Source organism: Mastacembelus armatus, chromosome 15 (assembly GCF_900324485.2).
Source record: "Mastacembelus armatus chromosome 15, fMasArm1.2, whole genome shotgun sequence".
NCBI classification, from domain to species: Eukaryota; Metazoa; Chordata; class Actinopteri; order Synbranchiformes; family Mastacembelidae; genus Mastacembelus; species Mastacembelus armatus.
The window spans coordinates 13,069,021-13,081,729 of NC_046647.1; the positions used below are offsets into that span (position 1 = coordinate 13,069,021).

General features: G+C 40.2%; 1 protein-coding gene across 1 annotated transcript; it reads left to right on the plus strand.

The window, feature by feature from the left end:
* Nucleotides 1–10,064: 10,064 nt before the first annotated feature.
* msx3 (muscle segment homeobox 3) lies at nt 10,065–12,531 on the plus strand. Its single transcript, XM_026308946.2, has 2 exons — nt 10,065–10,560; nt 10,982–12,531. The coding sequence occupies exons 1-2, from the start codon at nt 10,233–10,235 to the stop codon at nt 11,386–11,388; spliced, it is 735 nt and encodes a 244-aa protein (XP_026164731.1). The 5' UTR covers nt 10,065–10,232; the 3' UTR covers nt 11,389–12,531.
* Nucleotides 12,532–12,709: the final 178 nt, after the last annotated feature.

Sequence of the window (12,709 nt, forward strand, 5' to 3'; positions counted from 1 at the left end):
CACAGTAACAGCAGCACAGTGACAAATTAGAATTAGATATCAGGAATCCTATTACATGTAATGCATCAGCTGCAGCTTCTCTAACAATCTCCAATTATGGCAGATTGCACTGTTGGTCATTACACATCATTCAGTGCCGTGTAAACTATCCTCAGCACAGTCAGAGGATATGAGTCAGACCTCTGAATCGACTCCACTGGCAGACTTTCATTGGAAAACGATGACTGTCCCTAGATGTCTATCTTTGTAGTTTGTAGGCACCATGCAGCCACTGTGCTCCCTGACCCTCAGCTTCCAGACCCTGCTTTGTTCCCACACTAAGCTCTGTGGAAAGTCTGGCTCCAACCTTTTCAAACCATAATTACATACCTGCAGAATGCAAACAACAGCAGAGTAAAGACAGACACAGCATGAAAGAAAAAGGAGTCACCATCATTGCTAATGTGATACCTTGCTGTCAGGTGCTCCCTGCTGTTCCTGATTTAAGTTAAAAGGAAACACTGCAAATGTCTTTAAAATTCACTGCTCAGTGTTGCCAAACCTAGCTCCTCCAAATCCAACCTACTCACTGTGTTAAAACAGCACCTTCTTTCCAGAAAAGACATTATTGCTGGATATGTTTACATAATGTAGATAAAGACAACCACAGGTAGTGCTGCAGTACAGAGATAAAAGTGGAGTGGAAGCAGAAGGGAAATTAGACGCCATGTAAGAAGATGTGCTGCAGCGATGTTTATACATGGTTCAGACATTTCTAAATATAAAAATAAGGTTATGGCTTCTAGTAAGCTGTTAAGAATAAGCCAGGTTTTATTTATATTTGATATAGGGACAAACTTTTGTTTGTGCTGATAGAATATTATATAACACACCTCGCTCAGTATTTTTACCACAACAGGACATAAACTCTTCTCAGTTAAACAAAGTAGCAGCTGCTTGTTTGGAAGGCACCATCCTGCAGGCTGTATGCATTTCAGCGGCTATTCACACACATCAACAATGGGAGATAACTATTGTACTAGGAGAGGCTAAACTGAAACATCACAGCGCTCTTTGCAAATCAAACTAACACAATCATGAGACCAACTGTGTCCTCCCAAAATAAGCCAACACAAGATGAATCTCACTAAAGAAGGTTAATATTACATTATTGGTTTACATAGCCCTATGAACTTATCCCTGAGGAAAGATGCTTGCCAGAATGGGATTTTACTAATGTCACTAAATCACTCCCAGCTGGCCTGGCTGCAGGAAATGCTTCTTTCTTCTCAAAACCTCAGAGCAAATAGTACATGAAGCATAGTTCTTTCATGAGCATGTCTGTGCTCAGAACTTATGTTTAACCATCTCTCCTGGATTTCATAGCCATCCTCTGTCAGTCCCTTCAGCCCTGTGCGCTGTCACAAGAGGCACTATTCACCACTTAACCTTTCAAAAGTGGTTGAGCACCTTCAGAAAAAAAAAAACAATTCCTGCCTTAAGAAGGTGTGAGGTACGTCAGATCAGCAAGCACTGATTCCATAATGATGGCCACAGCCACCCTAAGGTCAGCCACACAGTGACTGTGAGCCTGAGTGAGCATTTAAAGGGTCTAATAGACATTTGAGAAGGCTTTGGTCTCATGCTTGTGAAAGCAGTTTAGCAAAGAGCGTAAACAGCCTGGGGCCAGCAATAACAGAGTGGAACTGATTAGATGAGAAGAAAGACGGAAGGAGAGAGAGAGAGAGAGAAGAGGAAAAATGAGACAGGGACTGATAGCATCTTTTTACCCAACTTAATTATATTAGACAGCTAAAGGCTCCATAATCTCTCAGATGACTGTGTATTTAAAATCTCATGTGAAATGTAAACAATAGCAAAAGAATATGCTGTAGAAATATTTCTGTATTTTGGAACAGGGGTGGGTAATATATGGGAAAAACAAATAAGACCCTCACTTGCCATCATTTGCCTTGAAAGAAATTTTATTATACAAAAAAATATATAAGTGTTAAGATTTCTAGCTAAAAGAGAAAATGCTATTACTTAAAAAAATCCAATTCATTTTGTTTCTTATTCATTTTAATACAGCCGCTGTGGCCTGTCCTGAAACACCTTGTGAACTACATGTTCAATTCAGTTTTTCAAAATTCAAACAAAAAGTGACAGATTTTATTAGAAATCTGTGGAAAGATGGACTTCTAACATTGGTTTCAGACTGGAATCGCCTGTGAGACCAAATAAATAACTTGAAAGATACAATTTGTTGCTTGATAACAGGTAGGAAAAAATGTTTTTAGGTTTTTTGTCAAGAGCTCACAAATCATAGTGTATGGATTGCTAAGATCTCAAAAGTGCTAAACAGCCATGATAAGATTTACTCACAATTAGTGATACAGTAAAACATAATAATGAATTATCAACCAGTCATAATCTTAAGGCAGAGATTCAGAAAGCCAGGTTACCCAGATAGATTTTTGTGTTTTGTTCTGGTTTGACAGGATTTGGACAAGCAGTTACCAAAAAAAAAAAATATAACCCTCTTTTCCTTTCCCTCATCACTGCTCTCAGTCCTTTTAAATGCTCTCTCCATCTCTCATCCCCTCCTTCTCCCTCTTCTCTCTTTTGCCAACTTTTCATGTAAGTGAAAGCTGTTGCTAATAAAAGTTAAAAAGCTAACTATAAAAAGGAGGTGTGCGGGAGCAGAGGGAGCTGAATTCTTTCCTCCCTTCATGAGAAGAGTTTTGCCGGGGAGAAAGGGAGTCCCACTAGTGGGGAGGGGGTGGGCAGAGGGGAGGTGTGGATAGGAGCTGAGTGTCACCCCCGTCACCCCAGGACATGGAAAAAAACATTTTGTTTCGTCAGGTTTCAATGGCACAGCAATTACATTGGATACGCAGGAAGACAGGACGTCCCTGCACGTCAGCAGAAGAGCTAAAAAACACTGAGGGGAAAGAACCACGCCTTCAAAAACTTAACAGGGAGAACTCATCCTCTCCTCTCTTCTCTCATCACCTCTCCTCGACATGGCTATAAGCAACACTAAAGCAGCACCCCAATAGCTCATCTCCATCTTCTCTGTGTCCAGAGAAGGCAGCCATTGTGTGCCCGTTCCTCTCTCCCCAAGTCAGTTTCCTATTGAGGCTCTGAAAAGGCCTTTGAGGGGCCCTGTTTTGGCTGTGCAGCTCACCTGCAGAGGGGAAACTATGAGTCTATTCTAAAGCCCAGCAGCTGCCAGGGCAGAGAGGCTGGCACCCAGTGGGAGAGAGAATAGTGTCCGCAGAGCCTTTCAATATGAAGCCACTTAGTAACAGAAGGCATGTGCCAAGCCTGCAAAGCCAGAATGAAGAGTCACCCATTGGAGTTCACTAAATATCAGAGAAGAGTTAGACCCGTCTCCTCTTCACTCCCCCTTCGCCTTTATCCACTATGTTGTATCTTCGCCTGTCTGTTCTTTGTCTGGCCTCACTGTTTATGGAGTAATAATCCACAGGTAGCAGGACACAGACAGAATGGACTGCAAAATATACGGATCCTTAGGTCATGAGGAAGGAGGTAAATAAGTCAAAAGTTTTCTTTTTAGTTTTCTTTTTAGAAAATGCAGATCAACAGGTGGGATGGTGGAGTGGAAAACAAGAATCACACTGGCCAATGAGCGACCAAATATGCTGCCAAAAAGTTCACTAGCCCATGTTTAAGAATAACCACCAAACTCCTTGTCGTGCGACAGATCGAGCTGTGACGCCACTGTAAGGATCTCGGTGGCTGCAGGCCTGTGAGGAAGCCTTTACCACACAAAGCCCCTTTTCTGTCAGCAGGCTAGCTCCCACACTGGCGCTAATTTACGATGCCCTCACAGCAATTTCCACAGTCAGAGAAGTTCAATTGTGTTTTCCAGCTCATTAAGCATCAGCACAACAAAGCTTTCATCTTCTCCTTCATCCACCTCTTCCCCCTCTCCTCTCCCTCCACCCATCTTCCTCACTTTATCCCACTGTCCACTAGTCTGCCTCTTTTATCACACACCCAATCTAAAAAGATAAAGTAGACTGGACATAAAGGGCTTTCTTATTCTAGCAATTTTCCCTGTCTCTACATTCAATTCTGGTTCTTTTTTGTGTTTTGCGTTTGTTTAAAGCACAGCCCCAAGTCTGAAGTGTCCCCTCATGCAGGCATAGGGAGAATTTAATGGTTGTTTATTCAGGGGCCTCTGCTGTGCCCTCCCATCTCTTTCAGAGCTTCACGAGACGATGTGGAACCTATTGTAATTTCAGAAGAATCAACTCGGCATATTTGTTCAGCTTGTCACTGTGCTGAGATCACAGGCGGCAACTCGCATTCTTACACAAAAACAGGTTAGTACTCTAAATATCCTTTAATTAAATAATGTTTTTAATGCAGAATCTGTATCTACACGTGAGATGAACAACAAAGTAAAGTAGCACTTACCTTAGCGACAGGAGTCTGGCCAGTACATGATACTGGCTCAAAGCTGTTGATGACCTAAAAATAAAGCTGCATTATGGGAAGTGAATGCAAAGGGGTATTCCCATCACTGAGAGCTAGCACAAAAATGATAATCCCTCTCAATATTCACCAACTGCATTAAAATATTTCCATTTTCACTGAACAGCCATTTACATTTCAGGATCTCCTTTATTCAACATTTCGGAAAATATGCTTATTTGCTTTTTACTGAGGATATGATAAGATCAATAGTAAGTTGTTTCAATTATACAAAAACTGAAGTATAAAATGATACTGTTTCCCCCATTTTCACAAGAGTGGAATGAATCTTCTCATATAACTTCCAGCAAGAAAGTGAATGAGTGTATCTCCCAAAACGTGGAATATTGACACGTCTAATTATAAGCCTCTAATCCTCAGAGATACAACAGGCACAATAAGTTTGTTTTTTTTTCACTTGAGTGTCTCAGTGGACTGGTCGTCTCCCTAAAGCTGCTGCTGTGTGATTTTAGTGATTTAGGTTTAAATTGCTGCAGCATGTTGCAATGCAGCTGCCAGAACTTTAGGAGAATCAGTTTTAATATTGTTGGGAAGTATTTAACCAGATTTGTGAACAGTCAATTGACAACAGCTGTTTGACACAAATCAGTGCACCATTTTCAGCTTCCAGTGGGCCTAGACCAAACTGTGTTCATTACCGTCTTCCAGTGTGGTGAGATCTGACCTCACTCTGCAATTCACTGAGAGTCAAATTGGAAAACCAATGCTGTGACACAGACATTTGTAATATTTCACTCACTGTAAATCTATACAGTGTGGGGGTAAACAGAGAAGCTGAAACAAATACAAAACAGAATCAGAGTAAAGCACATTACAGCATTAAACTTTATTGTGGTGAGATTTTTGCTGTAGTTTATAGTTGAACTCCTCTATGTTTTGAGAGCTGCACCACAGTGTATGTGTTTTTCTGTGTGAGTGTGTCAGGTTTCTCTTGCTTCCATTACTCCTGTGATGTCCCCTGCTCTTCTTCTGTCATCACCCTCATACTAATGACGTCTACATTTGCTATCAAAGCCAGACAATAAAAAGCCTATAATAATCTGACATCCATAGCCCCAGTTAGTGGCCCATTCTCTAACATCATCGTCGTCGTCATTATCATCACTGAGTGCAGGCTACCATCTGAGTTCCCCCTGCTGTCAGCACCATCACTGAGCTCACCCCAACCCCTGGCTCGCTCCAGGTCCACAGAGGGTGTCCGGTTCCTTTGCCCCACTCTGTACCTCCCAAACCCCAACAATACAGCAACAATATCTCTGTGTTCACCTGTTAGCACCTGGCACTGCGGGCAAGACTCACTGCCGAGTCCCAGTCAGCCAACCACTCTGCTCGTCTCTGCCAGACGCCATGTGGAACGCGCCTTCCTGTCACCAAACCCCATATTCTACATACAAAACACACAGAGGCATAATAACCCGCTTGCTGCTCACCTGTCAACACTTTCCCCTGGCAGCCGAGTCATGCTAACATATAGAGGATAATTGAAAAGCACTTAACCAATCAACAGCCCATCAGGTAATTACAAAGGGTCAGGCTTCATCTGATAAGTGAGTCTCCAATATGTCATCCTCAAAAAGGAAATGACTGACATGTCAACAAATGCTTAAAATAGACAACCTTAGCATATACTGAAGTAAAAATACAATATTAATGACTTGAGATATAGCCACTACATCCTAAATCAGGCCCATATTCATTGTTATGAGACAGTGGTATGCTACTACCACACAGGCCAGCGAAATGCTTCATCTGACCACATATGAACCTATAGGCTAAATAAGGCTCTGTGGACACATGAAGACAAGAAGGGAAGTGTACTGTCATAGAGAGGGGTATGATGTATGATGTAATGATGGCTCAGTTGAGAATAGCACCCTTAGGGGGCAAACACTTTCAGACAATTTTCCCTGAAAGGTATTCTTGCACTTGTACACACAAAAAGTGACAGAAGTACAGTAAGTTTGTGAAAGATGAAGAAAAGAACCTGATAGAGAACTTCAAGTATACACACAGAAAATTAGAAAGTTGTGTGACAAAGGGATTTCAGACACTCTTCAACTATCCAAGCACTTCGGGTAAAGCATAAGTGTCTTAAGTGGTCTGTAGTCACTGTTAGCAAAGGCTGCTATCATGTTTTACTCAGCGGCACTATGAAATGAAGGAGAAGGTCACTTTCAGAGTCTGGATCGACAGGCTACACCTGACTTTGAGTTGGTGGAGAGAGGATAGCAGCTCACAGGACATAATGTGCTGACACAGAGAAAACAATGAAACAACTAGTCAAGACTGACATGTTGCTGCAGTTCCCTTCAAACTCTCATCAGATAAGCAGAAACATCACTGGGAAGACCGCAGGCCTTCCACATCCTCTTTGGCATGACTGGCATGACAAGGCCTGATTAAAGCTGAGCTGGAGCCAATTGAGCATGTATGCTTAATTATATTATTTGAGTAAATAATGTAGCACTCATATCATTCACACCAATTTGCAATGTGAGAGCTGTAAGCATAGTGTGGATTTGAGTTACACAACCTGAACTCAAATCAACTAGAATCCCATTTATACAGTGACTTTACTTTGCTTTTATTAAAAAAAAATTGTTAGATGAGCCAGAAAATCATTGACTCTGTTCAAAATATAAAATAAAATGTGGATAATTAGTTATTTAAGACATTATTGGATTATATATTTTGTACACAAATATAAGAGGAGATACTTGTGAGTCAAGACAAGAGGCCAATTTGAAAACAACAAAAAGTATAACAACAAAAGCATAGCTGACTTGGTCATATCTCTGCATGACATGAACTGAATCATAAATATAATAGTTTTGCACATGGTACATCAACACTTCATCCGTCACTAGACATAAAAAGAGAACTGAGAGTGTGATTTATTGTAAATGTCAGTGTGGAAAGGAAAATTTGTGATCTTACATCCATTGACATTTTGACATACCAATGTTGGCAGGTCCACTCAGACACATGATAATGTTCTGTTATGCTTCACTAGGCAGGCCTCCTGTCTCTTTTAAAAATGATACACTTTCACCACAAAGTTCCCCGCTGTGTGTTTCATAAATGTTTATCCCACATGACTCAGCCCCCTCCCCACAGTTTGCTTAGGATAGCTGTAACCCCTGCCAACTCTCATGAAAGAGAAAGATTTTAAAAATGAAATATATAAAGCCTGCCTTGACATGTTTGGTCTAAAAGGAAAACTCTTTTGGAAACCACAATTACCTCCTCAAACAATTCTCCACTATAGCAAGCCAGCAGTGTTCAGAGAGCTATGTGTATATCTGTGGGTGGACAAGCAACAGATAGATGTCAGTCTGTTTGTCCATCGCTATAAAATATCTCAACAATTCAACAGATTGAAATTAAATTTTGTACAGACATTCATGATGCCAAGAGGATAAATCCTACAGACTTAGACAACATCCATGATGCTAAAAGATTATTCATACAAGTAACTCAACATCTGCAGGACTAAAAAGAAAAGAATAAAGGAAGTACTTTGCTGTTTTTAAATACAAGGGTATAGATACTTCAAAAATGTATACTATGTAGTATGAAGGAAGAAAGGCCCACAAACATCCAAAGCACTCTGGTGTTTTAGAATTCAATGGATGCAGCCAGATGGGACCATGTCCTACATTCTTCCTTGTGCGCATCTTCTCTGCCATTTCATAATAAGCAAAGATTTTCAAGAATTGATCCGACTTTTACTATTTATCTAAATGTACTGAAAGATAATAGATGAGTAGAAATGACAGAGTAGTCACTGCTGACTTTTCAGGCATATGCTTGCTACTTGAAGAGAAGCAGGAAGCATAATTTTCTCTTTCATTACAAATAATTACAAAACAATGGCTGAGAAACAAGACATTACAGACAGCCCTACATCCCTTTTCAAACAGGCAGAGTAGTAATATTCACAGTAAGTAGAGAAGAATGCAATGTTGTAGGGCACTAAATTATAGTCATTGAAAGCTTGTATGGTTACCCAGTAATCTATCACTGTCACACAGAGAGGGAGAGCGGGAGCGAGAGCAGACAGGCGCCAGGCGCAGCAGGATCAAAGCAGAAATGTACCTCAGGGAGAAAAACAGTTAACTCCATTTAACCAATTGTCCCATACAGACAGATAGTCAGTGTGCTGCTGGAAGCACAGGAATAAGTCCCATAAGGCAGAAAACTCCCAAATATTGGGTTTCACTGAAAACAATTTGACATGGTTTAAAGAGCTTAAAAACAAGGCCAATTTGGACAGCCCTCTGCGACATTAGTTGGGGTTTTACTGTCTCTCAAAGGGATTACAGACAATGAACACAATAGGTTGAAATATGGACAGTACACAGCCATAGATAATTGGATTCCAGGCCACAACATAGAAATTTACAGTTATAATATCTCTTAAGAGTATATAAAGTATTTAAATCACAGCCTGGATTGCCTCTCTGCTTTAATGGTATAAACTACTGGCAACATATTCTCAAGTGCAAGTAAGACTATAGTCATTGCAACACAATGAAAACATTTTGTCATCGTAAACGTTTCCAAGATAAATTTAGCAAACTTTCATGAACCAAATTTGCTGAAGCCTGGATTCATTCATTGTTTGACCTTTTTGATGGAAGATGCAATAGGCTACATATAGATGTATCATTTTATAAAGCTGATTCGAAGACATGAAGCAACATTAGCATTTATCTGGCTATCTACTGTATATAATATATATATATATATCTATATATATATATTAGAATACATTATATACATTACTCTAGCTGCTAACTGCTCTATGCTCTATGATTCCCAGTACTCTGTACCCTCCTCAGCCATTGAAATATAGGTCAACCTATGCTACAGCCTCTGTGGGTTTTTATAAGAAGCTTGTTGCTACTGGAAACAAAGCTGATGAAAGCGATGAGACTGCATTAAAACAGTAAAGTTTTTAGGGCCATAAAACCAAAATAATGACGTGAGAGAGACTGAAATTCACCTTTCACAACAAATACAATAAGTCATTTGATTGACTGTTAATATATTGATATTGATTAGTGCATCTTTAATGTCAGCATAAAGTATTTTTAAATAAACAGTTCTAAGAAGGGTCTGGTATTATCCATATTTCATTTGTCACAGCACTAACAGCAAACGACACTGAACATTAGTTATAAAAGAAACAATTAATTCAGTCTATTTTGTTATGAACTGGAATGAGATTTGAAACATTGTCCATAAAGTTAAGGTTATTAATATTAAATGACATATTATGTCTGCAACATTCTGACTTGATGAAGAAGCCTATGTAGTGAAATGTAAATATATTTATGCAGACATAGGTGTAACTTTAAATGTGCACAAACTAAACTCATTGACTTAGGGGACGCCGCCCCTGACGGGAGGTTTACATCTGTCAAGACCGTAGACTGCTGGAAGACCCACGGCGCATAAAATGGACTACAGGACTGTCATTACAAGCCGGACCTATCAGAAACTGTCTGGCTCGAGTGACGCGCAAACATCGACAGAGTGATAGGCGTGCGGCAGGATGAAAGAGGAACTTGTGGCACTTCACTGAGGGAGAGGCAAGTCTGTGCGTCAAACCTGCAGTCTTCACGTAGCTGTGCAACATTGGGAGAACTTCGGCAATAACAGATTTCTTCGAGTGGAAAACACAAAAAGAGCAAGGAGGACAGCGGCAGGACACTGGGTGTATGGCACCTCAGTGCGTAATGAATCCTGTACAGGGATCACCGCCCTCGGTTGCTCCGGGGGAAACCTCACCGCAGGACCGAGCCGCTGGTGACATGGAACCTGACAAACTGGACCTGTCACCTGTCAGAAAATGTAAAACGAAAAGTTTAGAGCTGCCTTTTAGCGTGGAGTCCCTGATATCAGACAGGACGCCGGACAGAAGCCTCCACTCGGACGGGACCGAGTGTGCGTCACCGAGGGGACTTCATCGGTCCACGACAGAAGTGGTGGACCTCAGTGACAAGGAGACGAGCCCCTGGTTGCAGGCTCCTTACGCATCACCCCCAAGTGAGTGTAGGACAGGCCTACTGTCTTTCTTCACTGTTTTTTAACTTTCCAGTAGTCTAATGGGAATCACCAAAGATTCTTGCACGCAACAGTCCAGTGAGTGTATAAATAGCATATTTCATAGCCTAGATCTGCTAACAGACTAGTCTTTAGTGATTGCCAATCTAGGGGCAATCGTCTGTAGATGATCTCATTCCTCAAAAAATCTAAAAATGATGGAGAGGAATTTCGAGATACGGCTGCGTTGCCTTATAAGGCTGCAGCTCGCTGCTATAGGCCTATATGTTACTCCAATAACCTATTCAGTGGTTGGCATCTCCCTGGTTAAGCTGTAGTCATTATTAGTCTGGATATATTTAAAGCACGTCAATCACGTCAATTCTCCTGTTCCAGTGATGTGACTTTCTAAATGTACTTCCAGGACTTCCCAGCCCGACCCAGTGCAATCTACGGAAACACAAGAACAACAGGAAGCCCAGAACTCCTTTTACAACCTCTCAGCTGCTTTCTCTGGAGAGAAAGTTCCGTCAGAAACAGTACCTCTCCATCGCGGAGAGAGCCGAGTTCTCCAGCTCTCTCAGTCTCACAGAGACCCAGGTCAAGATCTGGTTTCAGAACCGTAGGGCCAAGGCAAAGAGACTGCAGGAGGCCGAGCTGGAGAAGCTCAAGCTGGCCGCGAAACCTCTGCTGCCAGCCTTCGCCTTTCCCTTCCCATTGAGCGCACCCATGGGCGCAGCGTCCCTGTATGGGACACTGAACGGACCGCGCCCTGGCTTTCCTGTCCCTGGACTATTCAGTGGACCGTATGGGATGTACTACTTGTCTTAACCCTCACTAACTTCGAACTGCATCGCGGGGAAAGATGCGTTAAAAAAAACGCCTTTATACAGCAAATAATAAACGCTGCAAAAATGTCCATTTTGAGTCAAATGTCTGAAATCTGTCATGAAATAGTATGTTAAATTTTGTGAAGATTTTTTTTTTCACGCAGATTCTTTGGTAGAAGAATCAGGTTTTGAATTTCAAATAGTGGGTTCATTCAAGGATCACGTGGAAAAGAAGTGAAATATTTTGATTCAAGTGTCGCTTTTCATTCATTTGGAGTATTTAATGTTTCTTTGTGGTAAATTATTTGTTCACATGGTCATCTTTGCAGTGTATTCAGTGAATTCCTTTTCTTTTAATGACAGATCAGATTAAAATTTCAAATGTCGTAAGCTTTTCTGTCCCAATAGCCTTGTCGGTCAATAGTCAATGTCGAAAGATGACATGATTTTTTCCAAAATGTTTTATACACTAAAGTGGCATGAGAATGTTTCGTTTTCATCCCAGTGGCCTTTGAAAAATTCTCAAATTAAAAAGAGATTACAATTTTGAGGTATAAAAAATGCTCCAGAACATTAAAGTGCATTAAGAACACTTTCTGTATCATCCATGGGACCTAATAATCTCATTATTGTGTTGAATTGCGGTGAAAAGAAAGGTACCAAACAAGCTTCAGAGTTTTTCAATAAAAATATACTTCAATTACAAATAAAAATGTATACCCATATTTTTAAATTCCAATATATTGATGATTTGTAATAGCTCTTAATAAGTAGGAATCATCATGGGGCAGACTAAGAAGAGCTCACTGGTGCCTTTTAAACTATTGCAATGAAACTGTCTTGTTTGTTTTACAAGTTACAGATCATAAAGTATGTTTACCTTTGGCATACACTGAGCTGTTAAATGCATTGAGTTATTAAATACTGCAGACTTTTTCCACACATACTATAAACAATGAGATCTTTTTAAAATCTACTAATATTTTTTTTGTTTCAAAACTATAAATCAACTATAAATTTGTTTTTCTAGTGTAATTTTAAAGCTGTATTTGTGTCATTACCTCAAAAAAAGAATTTTTTTGCACAGTTGTTTAAAGCTCTTGAGTACAAGACCAGTCAGCTTCATTACAAAATGTAAATAAAAGTCATCAACTATTTTTGCAAAAACTCCAAAATGATAAACATGACTGACAGACTCACGTCAGTCATTGATGTACAGTGTACTTTATATTTTATGATGAATGATAAAGTCTTTTGTACAATTATTAAAATCTATTATATACATTATGTCATTCCCCTCATTTTTCCAGTGGAAATTAGTT

Excerpts from the sequence above, each read along its gene's own strand:
- msx3 (XM_026308946.2), top strand. The coding sequence starts at position 10,233 with ATGGCACCTCAGTGCGTAATGAATCCTGTACAGGGATCACCGCCCTCG. Across the intron at positions 10,561-10,981 it reads TCCTTACGCATCACCCCCAA|GACTTCCCAGCCCGACCCAG; the intron begins GTGAGTGTAGGA and ends ATGTACTTCCAG.